The sequence below is a fragment of the Galleria mellonella genome, unplaced genomic scaffold, assembly GCF_026898425.1.
Source record: "Galleria mellonella isolate WM207_F2 unplaced genomic scaffold, CSIRO_AGI_GalMel_v1 utg150, whole genome shotgun sequence".
Lineage (NCBI taxonomy): Eukaryota > Metazoa > Arthropoda > Insecta > Lepidoptera > Pyralidae > Galleria > Galleria mellonella.
In genome coordinates, this window is record NW_026442002.1 from 996,616 (window position 1) to 1,020,945 (window position 24,330).

A 24,330-nucleotide genomic window follows, 5' to 3' on the forward strand; every position below is an offset into this window, starting at 1 on the left:
TTTATTCATTACAAACATACATACACAGAAAAATACAAATCTTTCCTCTTTATAATATTAGTGTACATGTAGATCACACAATATGGAGTTACTGGGAGAGGGGGGGACAACTTGGGTTTGCCAGGGTATCCGGGTGGACCGTAAGCTTGTTTGCCATAAATTTTTACTTAACATGTGCTAAGACAAAATTTGCATGCGTTTAGATAAGGCGAAATGTGTAGCTCAGTTACCATTTAAGACCTTTGTACCACATTTCGAGCATATAAATTATTCTTAAATTATTATTCTAAGTTGTATAAAATATATATATATATATATATATATATATATATATATATATATACGTACCGGTGGTGGCGGGGGCGTCGCCCCACGCATCCCCCGGGGCGCCGCTGTCGCCCCACGCCTCCTCAGAAGTGCCCCATTCTGTCTCTGAAACAAATAATCATTCAATTAGATAAATGTTACTGATAAATTTAATATTAAAATTGAAAACGAATTTGAACAAAGAGGGAACATTTGATTGTCTGTTTGTTTGTTATGAATGAACTCAAAAACAATTCAACCGGTTTCAAAAATTGTCCTCGCCGTGTGTCAGTGAGTTTTTTATGCAGTGAATAGTGAGTTACGACTAAAGTAAACAATAGTTACGGCGAATTGATTCGCAGTGTGTGGTGAATGGTATGTAATGTGTGTGATATGTGTGTGTAAGTGATAAGAAATGTGTGGTGAGTGATGAGTAGTGTGTGGTGAGTGACGAATAGTGTGTGGTGAGTGACGAGTAGTGTGTGGTGAGTGACGAGTAGTGTGTGGTGAGTGACGAGTAGTGTGTGGTGAGTGACGAGTAGTGTGTGGTGAGTGACGAGTAGTGTGTGGTGAGTGATGGGCAGTAAGTAGTGTGTGGTGAGTGATGAGTAGTGTGTGGTGAGTGATGGGCAGTAAGTAGTGTGTGGTGAGTGATGAGTAGTGTGTACGGCGTGGCGGCAGCGTGCGTGTACCGGCGGGCGGCCAGGCGGACTCGGCGGGCGCGGTGGAGCGGCGCCGCTCGTACTCGCCGCGCCGCTGCTCGTACAGCTGCCACACGCGCTCACACTTGTCGCCCAGGGACGACACCGTCTCCGTCAGCTCCGACAGTTGCTTCTTGTTCGTTTCCAAGTCCGCCTTCTTGGTTTCCACTATCGCTTTGGCTGCCTCCACCTGGATTCGAACATGTTTACCTTAATCTATATAAAATACAAATGCCTGTAGAAATATATATGGAAGGTTGTGGAACTTCTGGTAGTAACAGTGGTGGTCAGTCTCCGAGTGTTGGCAGTCACATACATACATAACGGTAGCGGAATATATATATATATATATATATATATATATATATATATATATATATATATATATATATATATATATATATACTATTATTTATTATACAATAACATACCTTATCTCTGAGCTGTTTCAATGTCACCTCCATCATACTCAACTTGCCGTCCTCACCAGCGCCCTCTGACGCTTTAGCCTGAAAACAAGGAAAAATAAAAATTAATCTTTCTTTGCATACTGGTGGAAATTTCCATCATAACGTTGAATGCCCAAAAATTATATAAAAGAACAAGCTCACTTTAAGTTGATCGTGTCTGGATACCTTTTTAATGTACATTGCAGAAAAAAAAAACAAAACATAGCTGTCAAATTTATTTCTTTAACCATTTCTCCATTAAATTTGAACATGATTTTTTTTTATACAACTTAGAATGGCAAACAAGCTGACGGCCCACCTGATGGAAAGTGGTAACCGTCGCCTATACACATGAGCAGTACCGTGGACATAACAGAGTATACTGTTTCGCCCATGATACCCCCCATGTGTGTGCCATGCCATTCCTGAGGACATTTTTTTATTTTTTTTTATTTTTTATACAACTTAGAATGACAAACAAGCAGACGGCCCACCTGATGGAAAGTGGTAACCGTCGCCTATAGACATGAGTAGTACCATGGACATAACAGAGTATACTGTTTCGCCCATGATACCCCCCATGCGTTGCCATTCCTGAGGACTCAGATGTTATTCCTCTGTACCCTGTAAATTCACGCCAGGACTCAGGTGTACAATTATATCACCTTGATTTATTTCACTAATAAAAAAATCATGCAAAGAAGGGTTGAAATAGTATGTTAGTGAACTTAACCTGTTCCTTAAAACTGGTGATAGAATTAATAAACAGAGTTTCAGAAAGAAAATATTTTTTTGGCCAACCATCAACGGGATTACACAGTATAAGGTATGCACATACATATTTTTTTGGACGATTGTAATGGAATGGTAACCCCGCCCGCGGTAACGGCATACACTGGCGGGGCACCAGTGAGGGATGATAGGTGAGGATGAAAAGGCAGGTCAGTTAGCCCATCGTGATGAATACACCTGGAATATAGCACGATGGTTACCAGGGCGGGACCACTGTCGACCTGACAGGATATATTTCTAGCAATGGGACCTTCCTTAAAATGGCATGATAACCCCTTGTACGCTACCGGTATACACTAGCGGGGTACCAGTGAGAGGTGAAAGGTGAGGATGAAAAGGCAGGCTTAATTCACTTTGAAATTTGGTATACAAGTACTATATGGAATGGAGAAAGAGATAAGGCTATTTTTTGTCTCGGTCACGCGGACAAAGTCGCTGGTAAAAGCTAGTGATGAACTTACTTTAGCATCCAACTCCGCTTTCTCTTTATTCAGAGCTATCTGCTTAGCGTTGAGCTCTTTGACCTTCGCTTTGAGCTGCTGCATCTCCGCCATACTGGTGTCGCGGTCCGATCTGGAGAGAAACATACATACAGATATACATATATTTCATGCAACTTAGAATGGCAAACAAGCTGACGGCCCACCTGATGGAAAATTTGTCTGTCGTGTCCGTCTGTACTCTGTGGGCTATGATCCTATTTTTTTTAATGGATGACAATGGTATGGTAACCCCGCCTGCGCTATCGGTATACACTGGCGGGGCACCAGTGAGGGATGACTAAAGAAAATGAAGCAGGTCAGTTAGCCCATCGAGACACATTCACCAATGAATCAATCAGGATGCTTTCCAGGGGGAACCACGAGGAGGTCGACCTGACAAGGTATATTGCTAGCGATGGGGCTACTAATTCCCATTACTAACAATCTCTTCTTCCCCTTGGCCCGATATTGTCCCTATCATTGTTTTAAGGGGTTTCCTATCTAGACCATCTATCTTAGACCAAAGGGAGACTTTGTACAAAAGTCGATTGCTTGGGCACCTCTGTCCCATTCGTGTTTCAACCGTGAAGCAGTTGTGTTTGCATGGCTGTGTTTCGGTTTGAAGGGTGGGATATGGCGTGAATTTACTGGGTACAGAGGAATAACACTCGAGTCCTCAGGAATGGCAACACATGGGGGGTATCATGGGCGAAACAGTATACTCTGTTATGTCCATGGTACAGCTCATGTCTATAGGCGACGGTTACCACTTTCCATCAGGTGGGCTGTCAGCTTGTTTGCCATTCTAAGTTGTATAAAAAAAAAAAGATTTATTTAGTTTATTATTATTGAAAGATGGACTTCTTCAGGCAGAAAAAGTCTGACTTTGCGACGTTTCCATGATTTTTTCGTACTCGCCTATAATCCATTTACTGTCCTCACCTCATGCCGTCTATGGTGCACTTGGCAGCCGCCACAGCCGTCCTGGTCTCGCGGATGTCCTTGGCCAGGTTGCTGGCCCGGAGGTTGACCGAGCTCAGCTCAGCAGTCAGGGTCTGACTCTTCGACTTGAGACTGAGGACTTTGCTCTGCTCTTCTGTTCTCATCGCTTCCAGCTCCCGGATCCTGGGTAAGTAATATAAGGTCATCATACTATTACAATAGCATTGTAACAGGGGGGAAGGGATTGTTAGTAATGCAGAGGTTAGTCAATATACCTTATCAGGTCGACCTCCACGCGGTTCCCCCCGGAAACCATCGTGACTAATTTATCGTTGTATTCGTCACGATGGGCTAACTGACCTGCCTTTTCATCCTCACTAATCATCCCTCACCGGTGCCCCGCCAGCGTATACTGACAGCGCAGGCGGGGTTACCATACCATTATCATCCATAAAAAAAATGGTATTTTTACAGGATAATGTCTGAGCATGAGAAGGTTTTTCATGCAACTTAGAATAGCAAACAAGCTGACGACCCACCTGATGGAAAGTGGTAACCGTCGCCTATAGACATGAGCAGTACCATGGACATAACAGAGTATACTGTTTCGCTCATGATACCCCTTATACGTCGCCAATTTTGAGGACTGAGTCTAAATACTATCAAAACTTATTTATTTATTTATTCATTAGTACATATATGTGTATGGCGGACTTAATGCTAGAAGCATTCTCTCCCAGTCAATCATAGGGAAGTGTCAGAATACTCGAATGCGGTACTAGTAATTATTGATATACATACATACTAAAATTACATATATAAACGAATAAATATATATAAATAACAAACATACTTACACATATATGACATATACTATATTATACACGAATTTCGAAATAATATGGGATTTGTTTCTGGTCGATCAACTATTAGTAATCTACTTATCTACAAAAACTACATTTGTAATGCATTTAATAATCGCCAACAGGTGGATTCAATATACACTGACTTTTCCAAAGCCTTTGATAAGGTGAACCATGAACTAATGTTAAAAAAACTTATTTCATTTGGGATTCATGGCTCGTTGTATCGTTGGTTCGTATCATATATTTCTAATAGAAGTCAAATGGTTGCTATTAAAGGTTTCCAATCTACTCCTGTTATGGTAACCTCAGGAGTTCCTCAAGGATCGCACTTGGGTCCCTTATTATTTATTTTGTTTATTAACGACCTAGTAGACTCTATAAAAAGTGAATGCTTGTTTTATGCTGATGATCTCAAAGTTTATCGCGTAGTGAATAGTTTCAAAGATTGTTTGCAGTTACAGAAGGATCTTGATAATATTTACAAATGGTGTTGTGCCAATAATATGTATATGAACGTAAAAAAATGTAACACAATATCTTTTGCTTCAAGGTCTCTAAAATTTATATTTGAGTATAGCATGAACAAGCAAAAACTTAAGCGTAAAGATGTGGTTAAAGATTTGGGAATAATGTTTGATTCAAAATTATCTTTTCGTGTACATTATGATTATATCATCAGTCGTTGTAACCAGTTGCTTGGGTTCATATACAGAGCAACTAAAAATTTTAATAAACCCCACAGTCTACTATACTTATACAAAACACTTATAAGACCCATTGCTGAGTATGGTAATTTAATATGGTCCCCATATTATGCTATTCATGAAGAAAATATTGAAAGAATACAGAAAAGGTGCCTTGCAACTACTTGTAGACGATATGGCTTAGTCAGGAAACTTCAATCCTATGCTTCGCGAATGAAATACTTTAAATTAGATAATTTATTATCTAGAAGACAATCGGCTGAATTAATTTACTTGTATAAAATTGTTAATTCTATGGTTGACTGTCCCTCGCTACTTAATTTACTATACTTTAATACTAACAATAAATGTCGTAACTCCCGTGTTTTTGATGCGCCAAACACTAGGAATAATGTTTCATTTAACAATTCCATTTTAAGAATGTGCCGGTCTTATAATAATGTTCAGCGTGGTGGTGCTCATCAGGATGGTGAAAAGCTTGATATATTTGGTCAGAAGTTCAGTAATTTTCGTCACGACGTTTACGTATTATTTTCCTCTGTAATTAGTAGATAGTTTCTTTTGTTGTAACATATATATGAACGTAATATGTACACCGTGGTATGTGTGTTTCTGTATGTGTGTGCGCGCGCGCGCGCGTGTTTGTGTGTGTCTGTGTTTGTATGTGTATGTATGTATATATGTGTATATGTGTATGTGTATGTATATGTGTATATATATGTATATGTGTGTATATGTATGTATGTGTATGTGTATGTATGTATGTATGTGTATATATATATATATATATATATATATGATTATCCATTTTTTGTTGTTTAAATTATATTGTGTTTACAGACTTTAGCTGTGTGTTTATGTTTTGATCATGCCGTGTACGCAAAGTTTTGGAGGATTAGCTTGAACAAAACATAATTGTAGTTTATAAATTAATGTAACTATGTTAATTCTCTGTAATGTGTACCTATTGAAATAAAATAAAAAAAAATAAAAATATAAAGCACTTACTGCTCGGATAAAGATAAAAAGTGAGCGTGAACTCAAAACTTACCTCTTCTTCTCCCACTCTAACTGGCACTGCCTCTCCATCTCCTTCCTGGCTGCTTCTCTTTTCTCCTATAAAATAAAATTAATAATATTGAATGAGTATACTTTATTTGCATTATACAATATTTGATTTGGAGCATAGCATTGTATGTGTGTGAAACATGGACAATGACGCAAAAGTAAAGAAAGATGCTTGAGGCATTCGAAATGTGGACATGGAGGAGAATGGAAAGGATCAGCTGGACAGAAGAACTAACGAAGTATTGAAAAGAGTGAACGAGAAAAGAACATTGATTAAAATAATAGAGAATAGAAGAGGCGAAATGCTGGGCCACCTTATACGACATGACGATTTTTCAAAGAGCATAGTAGAGGGAAAAATAGAGGGCAAAAGAGGAAGGTGACCGAGGAATGACTACATGGGATAGATAAAGGAAACACTAGGCGTCATGTCGTATAGGGAGATAAAGGATATGGCCTGGGATAGAGCTGGCTGGAGGAGGATGCACGAATTAGTTGCACCGACAAGAGGAAACTCTTAAATGAAAAGAGAGATTATGGGGAATAAGCAAGACAATTAATAAATGTAACGATACAGTTGTATGAATACAGTAAGGCGGTCTTATTGCTGAAAGCAATCTGTTCAAGACAACCTTAGGGTAACGGACTAATTGTTGTACAAGTAGGTATTTTTTCAATGGGTGAAAATGGTATGGTAACCCCGCCTGCGCTAACTGGATACGCTGGCGGAGCACCAGTGAAGGGTGATAGATGAGAATGAAAACAGGCCATTTAGCGCATCATGATGAATTCATCAGGAATTAACCATGTTAGTTTCCAGGCAGAACCGCGAGGAGGTGGACCTGGTTGGGTATATTGCTAGCAATGGGATTCTTAGTCTCTATTACTAACAATCCCCTTCCCCCCTACAAGTAGGTATTATTGTAACATTGGGATATATTTCATACAACTTGTACCATTATTTATGTATGATAAATAAGGTCGCCGTGTGGTCCCGGCGTAGAATAGGCCACCCCTTCCTTTCCCGTGGGTGTCGTAAGAGGGGACTAAGGTAACTTAATGGTAGATGGGTAGCAGCGTTTCTATTAAAACATCTCTATAGTCTAACTGCAGTTGCCATGGGGGGAAAGGGATTGTTAGTAACAGAGATTTATAAACTCTATAACCAAGATGGTTTCCAGGTGGGACCACGTGGAGGTCGACCCGACAAGGGTACATTGCTAGCAACGAGACAGGCAGTCCGCATTACTAGCAATCGCTCCCCCATACCATCCATTCAAAAATACCATCTAACCTCCCCCCCTTTCCACCTTTACATGTCAGTTTTTATTTTATTTCCTATGTTTTTTTATGCAACACACAATGGCATAATATAATTTAGTATATAAAATACAAGTGGAATCACCATTACCTGTTCTTCCTTCTGCTTCCTCATTAATTCCTCTTGTTCCCTCTTCTGCGCCTCTAGTCTTGCCTTCTCCCTCTTTTCCGCTTCCTCCCTCTCCTTCCGTTCTCTTTCAGCCTACAAATATTTATCAATAAATTTTAGATATTCAAGTTTTTATTGTACAGTAAAGTTTTACTAACAAAGTACAAAATACTATGTTTTTTTTTTTATACAACTTAGAATGGCAAACAAGCTGACGGCCCACCTGATGGAAAGTGGTAACCGTCGCCTATAGACATGAGCAGTACCATGGACATAACAGAGTATACTGTTTCGCCCATGATACACCCCATGCGTTGCCATTCCTGAGGACTCAGCTGTTATTCCTCTGTACCCTGTCAATTCACTGCCATATCCTGTGTTTGAACCATACTGTATTTTTTTCTAACGGTAACAGTCGACAGATGTCTCTGATTACCTCATAAGGAATGAGATTGTTTTTTAATTAATTTAATATTTATTATTAACTAGCGACTCGCCCCGGCTTCGCGCGAGGGCAATGCTGATGCTAAATAGAGCAGCTATTCTTGGCATTTAAAATATGACAAGTTTTATATGATACTAAGGTTACTCAATCTACTGGGAACGGCTTATCCGGAGCCAGAGGACTACAGATATCTTAAACCGCGGGGTATCGTTAGGGTAACACATAGGATCTATGAAATGATGGTATAAGGCGGTGGGAAGCACAAAAGATCCGTATGGGTCGACGTGCAACAGCTTAGCTGACCCTATATGCGAATATGTTTCAACCGTGAAGCAGTTGTGTTTGCATGGCTGTGTTTCGGTTTGAAGGGTGGTATATGGCGTGAATTTACTGGGTACAGAGGAATAACACCCGAGTCCTCAGGAATGGCAACGCATGGCGGGTATCATGGGCGAAACAGTATACTCTGTTATGTCCGTGGTACTGCTCATGTCTATAGGCGACGGTTACCACTTTCCATTAGGTGGGCCGTCAGCTTGTTTGCCATTCTAAGTTGTATATAAAAAAATATATAAGATAAGATAAGGTCACTCAATTGTTTTGCCTTCCCGGAACCTCTCCACTAACACTTGAACTTTATGCTGTGGTATTAAAGTCCAAATTTACTTTTAGGTATTATTACGAGTCATTTGTATGGGAGTTTAGAAAAGTGTTGTTTTTAGACTTTTTTAGGCAATTTTTTAAAATTTTCTCTCCGTAACAACCATCCTTGTACTTCAAGGGATGTTCTAAAAAAAGAATAAGCGAAATCGGTTCAGCTGTTCACGAGATTTGCGCTTAGCAACACATTCAGCGATTCATTTTTATATTGTAAAATAACGTGTTAAATTACCTCTGCTTCCTGGTAGGCGTGAAAGTAAATTATTTATTTATTTATTACATCCACTGGGTGAGCCTTGCAGTCTTCCAATACGCTCACCCAGGAAAGCATCAGTACAATAACATATAAAAAGGTATATTACACTAAAATAATAAACAAAAATAATATAAAAAGATTTAACTCAAACAAGAAACGTGTGAACACAAACACTCTGTGGTCACTCGACGAGACTCCAGCAAGTTGGAGGCAAATACATCCAATTGCGAACAAATACTGGCTCAAAATATCATCGAGTAGTTTCAATGCAAGAGATAGGGGAGCCTGCTTAGGCAACTCTGTTCTTCGTAATGGAACATCGAATAAGTGCCGTCGACGTGCTCGCACGTAGTTACTGGGCGCTCCTATTGATATTGATTCCAGTACAGTTTGGTTACATTTGTCCCCTCGCACTAATTTTAACACATACTTCAATTAAATTTAGTTTTCCGTCTCACTTCAAGCGTATTATAGCCCTCCATACTCAACAAAATTAAACCAAAATATTTTATGTACGCAATTATATACTATGAGTCCCATATCTTTTAAAGGACCTCAAATAGAGGTCTGATTATTATGAGTTTTTTTGTGACTATATCTCGTGATATTTTTGCTAGAACTAAACTGATTTTGGATACTACATTTAGCAATTGACAATATTTATTTATTTATTTTATTTTATTTATTCTTCATTGCACAATAAAACTTTGTACAAGCGGCGAGCTTAATGCCATATGGCATTCTCTACCAGCTAACCATTGGGTAAAAACAGAAAGCGTATGAAGGGCAGGTGTGGTGAAAAATATGTGACGTAATTATAGTGACACATTAAGGCAATACACAATATAAATATAATATACACATAAGAAATGCACATATAATACATAAACATTTCCTTTAAATATATATATGAATAAACTAATACATATGAAATATATACATATATATATACATAAATTAAAACAACGATAAGCATTATGAGATATAATAACTATTGAGTGACCTGTAACTAGAGCTGGTTTTGTTGACTCAACAAATAATTAAGAAGTCTTCTATATTTATTCATTTTTCCCTTCTTTTCCCATTAGTGTTGTAAGACGCGACAAAGGGACCTTAATTATGGAGGGCAGAAGCGTCCCTCTTGAAATGCCAAAGCCTAACTGCAGTTGCCAACTTGTCTGCCCGACGTGAAGACTGACTGGCAAAATGTCTTTTATGGGAAATGCCTATGTCCAGCAGTGGACAGTTAACGGCTGATATGTTTTGGTATCACACTAACATTATCAAGTGACAGTTTCTTTTTGTGAAACAAAACCACAAATAAACATGTTTTTTTTATATTTTATATTAAGTACTTTTAAATTATAAAAGACAACCATTTATTTTAAAGTTTCGAAGATGGCCATATACGAGGTCTGTCCGGAAAGTTCGTATAAAAGTGTTCTGGAATGCGAGAAAGAGGAGTGGGGAGGCCAGGTAAGCGCAGGACCCCTTCCTTATGTCCCTAACAATGCTTCAGTTCTGGTCTGACCGCCGTGCGGTGCGAACTGGCTTGTCACGCCATCTGTGAAGTTACCTCTTAACGAAACCCCGTCGGCATGGAGCCCGCTTCCGTTGAAGAGCAGCGCGTCGTAATCAAGTTTCTCTCGAAACTCGGCAAGAATGGCCGTGAAATTTTTGCCGATCTCAGAACAGTTTATGGGGATGATGCTGTGAAGGAACCAACCGTCCACAAGTGGCTAAAAAGATTCAGAGAGGGCCGAGAAAGCATCAAGAATTCGTCCCTCCAGGCCAGACAGTTGATGGAAAATTCTACGTCGATGTGCTCAGACGCCTCAAAGCTCGTGTGGCACGAGTTCGTCCAGAATTGGCGCGAGAGGGGCGTTGGATTCTTCACCACGACAATGCCCCTGCCCACACCTCTCTTGTTGTCCGTGAGTTTTTGAGTAAAAATTCCATTACGGTGACCGAACACCCCCCTATTCGCCGGATTTGGCCCCGTGTGACTTCTTCTTGTTCCCAAAAACCAAATTGGTACTTCGGGGGCGGCATTTGGGGGACATAAATGAGATAAAAAAAGCTACGACGGGGCAGCTGAGAAACCTACAACCAGAGGACTTTCAAGGAGCCTTCTCACAGTGGAAACGGCGTTGGCACAAGTGCATTATGTCACAGGGGGAGTACTTTGAAGGGGATAAAATTGATTTACCTGAATAATTGTAAAATAAAATTTTTAAAAAACTTTTATACGTACTTTCCGGACAAACCTCGTACATATTGGATATTTTTTTAAAATTCTGTAAGAGACTAGGGTTAAAAGCACTAAATCGCGCCTATCTTCTCCTTCATGGGAACGTAGGTCAGTTTGTTTATAATAATAAAGTGTAAATAAATAAATAAATAAATAAATAAAAATAAAATAATATATTTAATTTACAATAGAAATTAACTTATTCATTTATTATAAAATTCTAAACTTTTATAGCTTTAATACATTGTTTAAAATTTAATACCAGCTCTTAATTCATAATGAAACAAGTGGATTGTGGGAGGCGAGGGTAAAAAGTATAAAGTCACACCTACCTTCTCGGGGGGAAGGGATTGTTTGTAATGGGGAGGTTAGTCCTCATTGCTATCAATATACTGTACCAGGTCGACCTCCACGTGGTTCCCCCTGGAAACCATCGTAACTAATTTATCGATGAATTTGTCACGATAGGCTAACTGACCTGCCTATTCATCTTCACCAATCATCTCTCACTGGTGCCCCGCTAGTGTATACAGATAGCACAGGCGGGATCATCATTCCATTATCATCCATTAAAAAAAAAAAAAAAACACCTACCTTCTCTTTCATGTGTGCGTCGGCCAATTGGCTTCTTCGTCTCTCGAGTTCGGCCTGGCCTCGCGCCATGTTCTCCCTGCGACGCTCTTCGTACGACTTCGTGCTGCTTGTCGAAGTCACGGACTCGCGTCTGAAAAGGTGACGTCGAATAAGAATTTTTTCGGTTTATTTTATTTATCATCATCATCATCATCATCATCATCATATCAGCCGTTATATGTCCACTGCTGAACATAGGCCTGCCCATAAATCGGAAAGGTTTAGCCAATAGTTGCCATGCTCGGCAGGCAGGTTGGCAATCGTAGTTTTTTTTAATGGGTGACAATGAGGTGGTAACCGGGGGCAAAGGGATTGTTAGTAATGGAGACTGAGAATCCCATTGCTAGCAATATATCCAACCAGGTCGACCTCCCCGCGGTTCTCCCTGGAAACTATCATGGTTAATTCCTGATGAATTCATCACGATGTGCTAACTGGCCTGTTTTCATTCTCATCTATCACCCTTCACTGGTGCTCCGCCAGCGTATCCCGTTAGCGCAGGCGGGGTTACCATACCATTTTCACACATAAAAAAAAGGGGTGGTAACCCCGCCTGCACTATTGGTATACACAGGCGAGACACCAGTGAATGATGATAGGTGAGATGACAAGGCAGGCCAGTTAGCCCATCGTGATGAATACATCTAGAATTTAGCACGATGGTTTCCAGGGGGAACCAGATGGTGCTCATCCTGACAGGGTATATTGTTAGCAATGGAACCGGTAGTTTCCATTACTAACAACCCCTTTCCACCGGTCATCGGCTTGTTTATCATGCCACGTTTCAGTTTATTTTCTAAGCACCTCTCTTACCTGAACGTGGGTGGTATCAGCTCAGGAGGCAGTTTAGCAGGCACAGGGTCGCCCTGGGTTGCCTTCTCACACAAGTACATAGCAAGGACAAACTCTTCACAACCTGGTGATAAAAAAAAAATAGATTTTAATATAGTTTGTAACCATTTCGAAAGTAGATTCTATTAATCATTATATCAGCTTCTGTCTACTGTTAAACCTCCCCCTTGGGGGGGGGGGGGTTGCCACAGTTGACAGGCAGATTGGCAACCAGTTAGGCTTTGGTGTTGTTTTAAGAGGGATGTAGGGAGGGATTAAGTTCCCTTACGACACCCATTAGAAAGGAAGATGTGGTAGTGGTGAACGTGAAGTGGCCCATTCTATGCCGGGACCACACGGCCAGACGCTTTTAATACGGATTATTAGCAATGGGGTCTAATTGACTCATTGCTAGCAATACATCCTATCAGGTCGTCCTCCACGCGGTTCCCCCTGGAAACCGTCGTGGTTAATTCTAGTGGAATTCGTCACGATGGGTTAACTGACCTGTCTTTTCATCCTCACCTATCATCCCTCACTGGTACCCCGCCAGCGTATCCCGATAGTCCCGAGGTTGCCATTCCATTATCACCCATTAGAAAAAAAACTTTAGACTCCGAGCAGCGATCTATTAATTTGCTTCAAAACGCCTAGTTCAGAAGTGAAACACGAGTCGCAAAACGTGCGTGAACGTAATGACAGTCGGAGATTGATGGATAATATGGAAGGTTGTGGAACTTCTGGTAGTAACAGTGATGGTCAGTCTTCGAGTATTGGCAGTCACATACATACTAATGGTAGCGGAATTAAATAAAATAACTCTAAACAAATAACTAGTGGAATGTAGTCCTTGGAAAGACTGAAGTAGTTCCCGTGGAATATATTTATAATCTAAGATTTACTCTTATGGAACCTCACCAAGTTTCCCATCAGAGTCAAGGTCGGCCAGAGCCCAGATCTGAGCGAGCGCCTGCTGCGGCAGCCTGGACTGCAGCATGATGGAGCGGGCCTGGGCGCCGGACACCGAGCCGGTCTTCGCTCGGTCCGTAGCGTTGAACAGCTGCGTGTACCTGCATATCATCTCATTATCATAGTAACTCTAGGCTGCAACATCCAGAACTACCTGATGGCGACTTTGTACAAAAGTCGTTTGCTTGGGCACCTCTGTTCCATTCGTGTTTCAACCGTGAAGCAGTTGTGTTTCAGTTTGAAGGGTGGGATATGGCAGTGAATTGACAGGGTACAGAGGAATAACACCTGAATGCTCAGGAATGGCAACGCATGGCAGGTATCATGGGCGAAACAGTATACTCTGTTATGTCCACGGTACTGCTCATGTGTATAGGCGACGGTTACCACTTTCTATCAGGTGGGCCGTCAGCTTGTTTGCCATTTATTTATTTATTATCTGGTAACTGATATTTATTTGTTATCGGACCAATGCCAACACAGGGGGCAAACGAGCATGCGGCTCACCTGATAGTAAGTGACTACCGCCGCCCATGGTCACCCACAACACCAGCGGCATTGCAGGTGTACTGCCGGCCTTTTAAAAAGGAATATGCTCTTTTCTTGAAGGTTATGTTGTCGTATCGGTTCGGAAATACTGCTGCTGGAAGTTGATTCCAAAGAGTGGTTGTGCATGGGAGAGAGTGCCTTGAAAAATGCACGGCGGAGGACCGCCACTCGTCCCGTTGGGATGAAATTTTAGTTTAACAGCAGTATAGATATTGTTATACAATTCCCATGCTCCGTTGTTTCTTAAATATTACTCACTTGAGTTTCTGCTGCTGGGGTATACCCCACTCTGCGAGTGGTGGTGGACTCATCACGCCGAGAGCGACCTCTGTGGGACTCGTCACTACCGAACCTGTATAATTGATAAATGAAACATTATTGTAAGTAGCAGAAGATTTAGTGTTAGGATGGCTAAAAAATTGAATATTTTCTAAAGCAAAATCCCTTGTTTTTCTCGTACCTGCATATCCAAAATTAAATTAAACATATCAAATCGTCTTTTTGTTTCTATTCTACCCAAAGGTTGTCTGGAAGAGATTGTTTTAGCGATAAGACCGCCTTTGGTACCTCATAAGTGTAATATATAGGGCAAACGCAGTGTAGGGGGGGGGGGATTTACAGGTTACAGAGGGATAACACTCGAGTCCTCAGGAATGACAACTCATGGGGGGGGGGTATCATCCTGTTTGCCATTCTAAGTTGTATAAAAAAAAAAGGCATTGTAAGTATTGGAGTTAAATAACCCCATTACTAGCAATATACCTTGTCCTTGTTTCCCCCTGGAAACCGTCGTGGTTTATTCTAGTTGAATTCGTCAGGATGGGCTAACTGACCTGTTTTCATCCTCATCAGTCATCTATCACTGGTGCTCCGCCAGTGTATAGCGATACCATACCATTATCACCCATTAAAAAAACATAATGTAAGACGACCTCCCACTAGATGGAGGGACGACCTCGAATGTATTACAGGGAGGACTGTGTAGTCCCGGCATAGAATAGGCCACCCCTTGCTTTCCCGTGGGTGTCGTAAGAGGCGAGTAAAGGAGGGCGAGGGATGGGCAGCAGCGTCCCTCTTAAAACATCTCTAAAGCCTGATTGCGGTTACCAATCCTTCTGCCAAGCGTGGCAACTACTTGCAAACCCTCCCAAGGGAGAGGCTTATGCTCAGCAGTGAACAGTTAAAGTCTGATGTGATGATGATGAGAATATGTATTAATACTTACCAGGTTTCGATAATCCATCACTTTTAACAGCAGTAATTGGAGTAGAAGTCACTGGTTGCCCGGACGCGCCGCCCACTGTGGTCACTGGTTGCGGCGGCGAGCTGATTAGTGAAGCTACCGTTGTACCAGTCACCAGTGGTTGCGATGAGGGAACCAGCGGGGTAGGACCTACTAAGGGTTGAGAGGCAGGGATGAGGGGCGGAGTTGCACTGATCAAGGGTTGACCACCAACTAATGGTTGCCCGATTAACGGTTGAGTGCCTGCTAATGGTTGGGTGCCGACTAATGGTTGGGTGCCCACTAACGGTTGAGTTGGCGGTATGAGGGGTGGGTTGGTTGGTTGCGCCGTTAATGGTTGGGTAGGAATGAGTGGTTGCGCGTCGATTAACGGTTGAGTCGGTATTAATGGTTGAGAGGAAGCGATCAGCGGTTGAGTAGGCGGCGTTAGAGGTTTCACGCCTGATATTAAGTCTGGGACGGTGGCTGCGGGTTTGGTTGGTTGGACCATGGGTGGTTGACTCATGGGTGGTATTAAAGGAGCGGCACTGGGGATCGGTTGGGGAGCGGTGTTGATAAGGGGCTGGTTGCCAAAGTCGCCAAGTAGAGATTGGTTGGTCGGTTGGGCTGGCAACCCGGATATGAGTGGTTGTTGGGGCATGGTCGGCATGGGAGGAATGGGGGGTTTGGCTGGTGGGGTGAATTGTTTTTGTTGAACTGAAAACATAGATAAATAGATCATTTTAAGATTCTTTTAACAATTTTTTATACATTGGAAATAGTTTGAGCTGATGGGCCACCTAATAAAAAGTGGTAACAATTTTTTTTACTAATACCCACGGTACAATATATCCAGAGGGAGACTTTGTACAAAACTAATTTGCTTGGGTCTTTAATTCGCGTCACATTGTATTCTGGTTTGTCTTCGGTGTTGTCCATGTATATAGGCGACGGTTACCACTTTCGATCAGGTGGGCCGTCAGCACGGTTGCCATAACTTACCTTGCGGGCTCAAGGATGCGAGTAAAGATGGTGGTAAAGCCTTCGGCACCTCCATGCCGTGGAGTTTCAGGTTGATTATCTGTTAAAGATAATAAAGAATTCATTTCACTACCTAATATAATATATACTATTTTACAAGTTAATAACTTCACTGGACAGTATTAAAAAAAACTGAATTTACGTCAAAGCTTTAGTAATGATAGATAGATAATTTATTTACATTACTTACAGCACACAAATAACAATACAAACATACACGTCAATACAGACGTAAACAGTAAAAGAGTCAAAACAATGAAAAAAAAAAGCAACAAAAAAAAAACAAAATGCAAAATATATAAAAAACAATTCCCTTCTTTCATGTGTGTGCCACAGTAACACAAAATGGTCACAACTCAGTTTATTGCTTTGCCCTCGACAGAGCAAAACACTGATATTCTGTTGTGGCCAATAGCTCGTAATGGAAGTAGTTCTTATTATCGAATACTAGGATTTACTCGTGACTTTGTCCACATAGCTGGGATTAAGAGTAGCCTATATCCTTCTCCTATTCCATATAGTACATCATCATATCAGCCTTTAACTGTCCACTGCTGGACATAAGCCTCCCCCTTGGGGGGTTTTGCAACTAGTTGTCACGCTTGGCAGGCGGATTGGCAACTACGGTCAGATTTTAGAGGTGTTTTAAGAGGGACGCTGCTGCCCATCCCTTGTCCTCCCTTAATCGCCTATAGGGGTGGCCAATACTATGCTGGCACCATATGGCCAATATATGCATATAATATACTATGCGTTTACCAAAGTTAAGGCGTTAAAAGGTAACAAACAAACTCACTTTCACAATTATTATTAAATTGGGAAATTAGGGGCAATAGGCATTAAGAGAAACAGCCCTCTACGTGGAGGCTGTTTCGACGCCGAAGAAACGATTGCTAACGTAATCCTGGAATGTGAGGCTGTGGCCCATCAACGTTTAAAAACTCCTCGGAATGGTGAGGTCGCTCCGTTAGGCCTGTGAAGGTACCAGGAAGCTTCTGCGCTTCTGGGCGGAGCTGGGCTGGTTGTACTAGTCACGACTCATATGTACAACGGCTTAAATGAGGGGGGAAAGGATTGTTAGTAACGGGGTCTAATAGCTTCATTGCGGGGGGAAAGGGATTGTTAGTAATGGAGACCGAGAATCCCATTGCTAGCAATATACCCAACCAGGTCAACCTGCTCGCGGTTCCCCCTGGAAACTATCATGGTTAATTCCTGATGAATTCATCATAATGGGCTAACTGGCCTGTTTTCATTCACATCTATCACCTCTCACTGGTGCGCCACCAGCGTATATCGATAGCGCAGGCGGGGTTACCATTCCATTCTCACCCATTAAAAAAACTGTCCAAATGAGAGGCTCAGTGCGGAAATAAGACTCCAACTTACATTACATTAGGGGGAGGCCTATGTCCAGCAGTGGACAGTGAATAGCTGATGATGATGATGATGTAATAATGTAGATACCCTTCTACCCTTACCTTACAAGCGATGGAGAACTCTCTCAAGTCCAGTTTGCCATCCGCATTAGTGTCCGCCAAGGTCCAAATGGCGCCCAGTATAGGGGGCGGTAGTTGCGACTGTAACAACATATGACTAGTTTATGACTCGTGTTTCTACCGTGAATCAGTTGTGTTTGCATGGCTGTGTTTCGGTTTGAAGGGTGGGATATGACAGTGAATTTACAGGGTACAGAGGAATAACATCTGAGTCCTCAGGAATGGCAACGCATGGGGGGGGGGGTATCATGGGCGAAACAGTATACTCTGTTATGCCTATGGTACTGTTTATGTGTATAGGCGACGGTTAGCACTTTCCATCAGATCGTTGGCCATTCTAAGTTGTATAAAAAATATAAAAAGTTCTTATCTGCAGCTTTTCATGAGTCTCTTCTTCTTCCTACCCTTATCTCAATTATTATTTGGATTTCGGCGTAATAAATTCTTTATTTATATTACAAAAAGATTTGCCTTCTACTTTTACGACCCACCACCTGCCTGACATCAACCCTCTTTGGGAACGCATTTGTTGGAGGTTTCCGCTACCTACAGTGTGCAGGAAAGGATTAAGGGTACATTCTAAGGTGTTCAAAGAAAATGTTACCTGCAGCATGAACCTCTTGGCTTGCTCCCCCGTGAGGGCACCATTGACAGGTCCCAAGTTGTTAAAGTGTTCCAAGAACTTGGCCTGCTCGTGCGGCTGCACCACCCATGGATCTGCCATGCTGCTGCTGGGATGAACAGGAGTCCGTTTTTTATAATTAATAAAATAATAATTATAAAAGAATTACTAATGATTTCATTATGAATAAATTAATTTATTAATTATAAATTAACTACTAACTTATAATTAATTATAAATTAATTATTAACTTAATAATTATTTATAATCTAATTAATAACTTGTTAATTAATTAATAACTTAAAAATTATTTAATAACTTCGTAATTAATTATAAAATAATTAACTACTTATTAATTAATTATTAAATTATTAATTATTTATATAATTAATTAATTATTTAACTTATTTAATTTTAAACTGCCTCACAATTTCCCAAAACGTAGAATTATAAACAATTTTCATAAAAAATATCAATATCTGATTGCTGAAAAATTAGAGGATTGAGGAGAGAAATAGCTTGATAAATGGGAGCAAACTGAGCAGTGCAGATGCAAATTGGTAGCCAAATGTTAATCAATATGGTTGCATCACCATCAATGTACTATAAAATTAACAAAGTGTGTCCACTGATACGGTCATGGTACACATATTGTAAAACACAAATTAACACGTTCGGTGCGGCACTGTATTTGCCGGGGTCTTCCGAAATGCGAGCACTTTTTTTTTTCTTAAAATATTCCTTCTGCACCCAAATACACATATAAAATATTTAAAAAAATTATAATTACGTTTTTCAATTAAAAAAAGCTTTGTCGAGGCGTAGTCGGCACACGCGCCAGCAAAGGAATTTCCTTGGCGGGATTTGAAATGAAAAACCCAGCGTCGAGGCACCCTCGGCGGTAGGCCGGGGGATGGGATAAGCTCCGTCGAGGCATACTCGACACTCGCACCGAACGTGTTAAATAATTATCTTTTATCACTATGTTAGGAGGCAACTGGAAAACTGTGGTCTGGAAAGTAATAACATGAAGAAACGGCTGCTCACGTAATCCTGGAATGTGAGCCTGTGGCCCATCAACGTTTAGAAATCCTCGGAACGGTGAGGTCGCTCCGTGAGGCCTGTGAAGATCCCAGGAAGCTTCTGCGCTTCTGGGCGGAGCTGGGCTGGCTGTACTAGCCACGACTCGTACACACAACGGCCCAAGTGAGAGGCTAAGCGCGGAAAACAGAGTCTTTCTCACATTCTCAAAGTAATAACATACAGTACACACACATATTTCACATGGATTACACAACACACATTCACGCATACTCACGAACATTCCCACATTCATTTACTCAACTTCGCTTCTCTTAAAGGCATATATTATTAGTGTTTTATAATTGATTCTGTATCTATATTGTTTTTATTAATTTTTTCACTAATTCAATTTTATATTCCTTCTTATACTAATACCCGCCCACTATGTACTTTTTATTATAACACATTTGTGATTTGTTAATCTTTGTCGGGTCAAGGGGGGAAAGGGATTGTTAGTAATAGAGACTGAGAATCTGACTGAGAAGAAAAGAAGAGAAAGGTTTCCCCTGGAAACTATGAATGACTGATAAATTCATCATGATGTGCTAACTGGCCTGTTTTCATTCTCATCTATCACCCTTCACTGGTGCTCCGCCAGCGTATCCCGTTAGCGCAGGCGGGGTTACCATACCATTTTCACCCATAAAAAAAAAAATCTTTGTCGGGTGCCCACGATACAGGTTCGCCTAGTGTGGGGCCCATACACAAGATACACTTGTGTTTGTAACTTTCTTTTTTTTTTTTTGTCGAATATAATAAAATAAAAATAAACAATGATAATAAAATGGTGACCCATCCTTTGTAGAGGAATGGAATTGTTTCTACTGAGGTCTACTTGCCCTATTGCTAGCAATATACCTCCTATCAGGTTTCCTTTGGAGATCATTTTGGTAAATATTTTTAAAATTTCCTACAGTAAGCCAATTGGATTGCTCTCTTATTTTTACCACCTCTCATTGGTGCCCTGCCACTGTATATCAACAGTGCAAATGGGGTTACTATTTAATTTACATCCATTAAAAAAACCCTGAGAGATGATAAGTGAGGATGAATATGTATATCAGTTAGCTCATTGTGATGAATTCATTTGGTACTAAATATGATGGTGTCCAAAGGGGACCATAAGCAGGTCAACCTGATAGAGAATATTGCTAGCAATGGAACTATTAAATCTCTGTTACCAACAACTCTTCCTCTCGACCTGGCAGTGTATATAGCTTGTATTTAATTCCAGGTGAATTCATGACAATGTGCCAACTGACCTGATTTCATCCTGCACTGATAGCGAAGGGGGCGTTACCATTATATTTACATCTCATAAAAAAAGAAACAGACTTTGTTATGGAAACTTTTTCTTATGATTTAGTCCTTTAGAGAATAAAAAAAAAAAATCAATTAAAAAAAATCAATTTCATAATAAAGGAAAGAAGGAATGAATCCTCCAAGTAATAGTTTACCTACTGTAGGAGCCTGGCTGCATACTTTAATAAATGTTATAAAGATGAAAAGGAAAACTTTTAAATTTTTTTTTTTTATCTTACGAACTTATTTTTTTTTTTAATATAACAATAGTTTCTGGGCCATAAAGTATAAAGTTTTTATCTATAGATTCAGTAGGTTTAAAAAAAATTAGAAAATTTATTATTTAAATAAAGAAATATCAAATATCGACTGCCAGAGTTATTATAGATTTTTTTTTCACTATATAATATATAATGTACTTACTTATTAGGTGGTTGTACTGAATAGTAGTCGGGATAACAACTCCTTTTCTTCTATAATAATTTGAGCAACTATAGAAGAGGAGTGAGAAAAAATTTCTAAAATTTCAATTTTATCATCAAAGAATTTATTGATTTCTTTAATGGTGTCAGAAATGACAGCTGTTACTGACAGTCCAACATGACAGCAATTGTGGCGTTCTGAAACTAGACATACTAGTCTTAATTTATTAATTCCTATCCTTTATCTACATGCCGATTTCGTGAATATGAAAAAATTAAGAACACAAATAAAATAAATTAAATGAAGGAGAATTGAATGTGTAAAAATCTAAAAACAAGGAATCATTGATAAAAATAATTTTATTTCAGAACGTAGGTTGAACTGTCAATCATATGCAAATGACATTGACAGGGTCATTGACATTCGACGACAGAAAAAAAGGCGGGAAACTCGAATAAGAACAAGCGGGTTTTTTAAATTTTTTTTATTAATTTATAAAAACTATCTCTATCAATTCTTATTATTGAATAAAATATTATATTTTCACTAAATTCAGTGACAGTAATATAATTAGCATTCATGGGGAAGCGCAGTTGTAGAAAAAGGAAAAAAAAAGATGACGATTCAGGTGATGTAGACCATGAACCTTGTAATGACAAGGATATATATTCGGAAGATACTTCTACTGACTCAGAATCTGAAATTGATAAGGCCGATAAGTATAAACCTTACTACATCACAGATTATATTAGAAGATATCCCGAGGAATCCCCTGGGACAGAATTTGTTGTCTTTGTAGAATCCTCAGATAGTCAGAAAACCATTGGATCCAGAGACTTGCTCTCACTCTCCTCCTGTTTAAAACGATTTAATAAAGGGGTAACTTATCTTAGATCTATAAATAAATTCAAAATCGGAGTATACTTTCAAAAGCCAGACTTAGCCAATGCTTTTTTAAATAATAAAACTTTTTTAAATGACTACCATTTTAAGGCCAGTATTCCTGCTTCTTCAACAGAAGTTACAGGCGTTATTAGAAATGTACCTACAAATATATCTAATAAAAAAATATATACTATGATATCGAGTTCTAAGAAAATTATTGCTATTAAAAGAATTTTAAGAAAAAATACCTTGACTCATGGATATGTGTTACAGCCAACTCTAACCGTGACAATTACTTTTGCTGCATCTGTATTACCTGAATATCTGGATATTGGAGGTTGGCGCCACAATGTCACTCCATATATACCACCAGTTAAACAATGCTACCGGTGCTTGAGGTATGGACATTTAGCTAAATTCTGTAAGAATTCTGAGCGTTGCAGCATCTGCAAAGGTGAGCATAATTATAAAACTTGTACAACTGGAATGGAAAACGCTATTTGTGTACACTGCAATGGAAATCACACAAGTGTATCACCGCAATGCCCTGTTAAACAAAAGAAAATTGCTGAAAATAGATCTAAATTCAGACCTGCTTCTTTTGGAGATATACTTAGCACTGAAATATTTCCTAAACTGGGTAACAAACCTAAAAAAAATGTAGACCTAATTTCAATTCTAAATTCTGATAACAAGAGTTTATCACTTTTAATAGAAAGCATAATCAAACTTATTTCACTACATAACACAAAGAACACATCTATTAACACTAAAAGTGTTTTGAATGTGTTATATGATACTTTTGGTAATACACCTATTTCACAAAATTCAATCGAGACCAATTAACTATCATACAGTGGAACGCTCAGAGCCTACTGAGCAATCGACTTATTTTTACACAATTTTTAAATGAACATCATATTCACATTGCTCTCATCTCAGAAACTTGGCTAAAACCACATTACAAATTAAAAATTAAAGATTATTGTATAGAACGAAATGATTGTGGTAATAACCACAATGGAGTAGCGATTATTATACATAATAGTATTAGATATAAAAAACTTCACTCTTTTTTCGACAATTCTTTGCAAACTATAGCTATTAGTATTGAAGTTAATAATTCTTGGTATTCAGTTGCCAGTATTTACTGTCCTACCAATAGTACACCTAGTTTTACTAAAGCCAAATTTAAGTTCTTTTTGGAGTCTCTTCCTAAACCCACTATCATATCTGGAGATTTAAATGCACATCATACTATGTGGGGTTGTACCTCCACTAATACAAGAGGTAAAGACATTCTTGATTGTTTAGATGAATGTAATTTGGTACTATTAAATGATAAGCAAGTTACTACTGTTGGCTCTCATATTTGGAGACCCAATGGCCTTGATTTAACTATGGTATCCCCATCCATATCATTAAAATGCGAGTGGTCGGTTCATGATGATCCGTTAGGAAGTTATCACCTGCCGACTTTTACTAAAATAAACACAAAGAACTCTTCATCAACTCCGTCAGGTGAACAACATGCTCCTATAGATGAAGTTAATAAACTTTTGTTAAATCGTATAAACCTACGTCTCGTTAATTGGGATCTTTATTCTGAAACTGTTAATCGATTACTTTTGGATTTCGAGTATGATGTCAATGAACCCTTAAACAATTACAATAGGTTCTGTAAAATTATTTTGACAGCTGTGGAACGTTCCGTTCCACGTAGGAACTTATCAAATAGCGGTGCAAATACTTCAAAGAGGCACAAACATATTGCAGTACCTTGGTGGAATAACAGGTGTGCGACAGCTGTCAATGATAGTAAAGCGGCTTACCTTAGGTTTAAACAAAATCCAACTCTCGATAATTACATAAATTTTAAAAGAGTTCAAGCTGTTAAAAAGTTAGTAATTAAGCAAGTAA

At 39.6% G+C, this 24,330-nt stretch overlaps 1 protein-coding gene across 4 annotated transcripts in view; it reads right to left on the minus strand.

Moving 5' to 3' along the window:
* The window catches only part of LOC113522327 (intersectin-2), a 38,690-nt gene extending 16,997 nt beyond the window's left edge, over window positions 1-21,693 (minus strand). Inside the window, exons 1-17 of one of the 4 annotated variants that reach the window (XM_052892255.1) lie at window positions 21,526-21,693; window positions 19,765-19,931; window positions 18,700-18,823; window positions 18,078-18,176; window positions 16,558-16,636; window positions 15,559-16,272; window positions 14,592-14,685; window positions 13,734-13,885; window positions 12,798-12,900; window positions 11,946-12,075; window positions 7,722-7,832; window positions 6,294-6,358; window positions 3,673-3,855; window positions 2,710-2,821; window positions 1,439-1,516; window positions 999-1,197; window positions 349-432 (exon numbers count right to left, since the gene is read on the minus strand). In XM_052892255.1, the coding sequence (XP_052748215.1) occupies window positions 349-432; window positions 999-1,197; window positions 1,439-1,516; window positions 2,710-2,821; window positions 3,673-3,855; window positions 6,294-6,358; window positions 7,722-7,832; window positions 11,946-12,075; window positions 12,798-12,900; window positions 13,734-13,885; window positions 14,592-14,685; window positions 15,559-16,272; window positions 16,558-16,636; window positions 18,078-18,176; window positions 18,700-18,819 (2,323 nt within the window). In that variant the 5' untranslated portion in view covers window positions 18,820-18,823; window positions 19,765-19,931; window positions 21,526-21,693. Of the gene's footprint in view, window positions 1-348; window positions 433-998; window positions 1,198-1,438; window positions 1,517-2,709; window positions 2,822-3,672; window positions 3,856-6,293; window positions 6,359-7,721; window positions 7,833-11,945; window positions 12,076-12,797; window positions 12,901-13,733; window positions 13,886-14,591; window positions 14,686-15,558; window positions 16,273-16,557; window positions 16,637-18,077; window positions 18,177-18,699; window positions 18,827-19,764; window positions 19,932-21,525 lie in introns of all 4 variants that reach the window. The other 3 variants (XM_052892256.1, XM_052892257.1, XM_052892254.1) reach the window with 3 other exon arrangements.
* Between the last annotated feature and the right edge of the window lie 2,637 nt (window positions 21,694-24,330).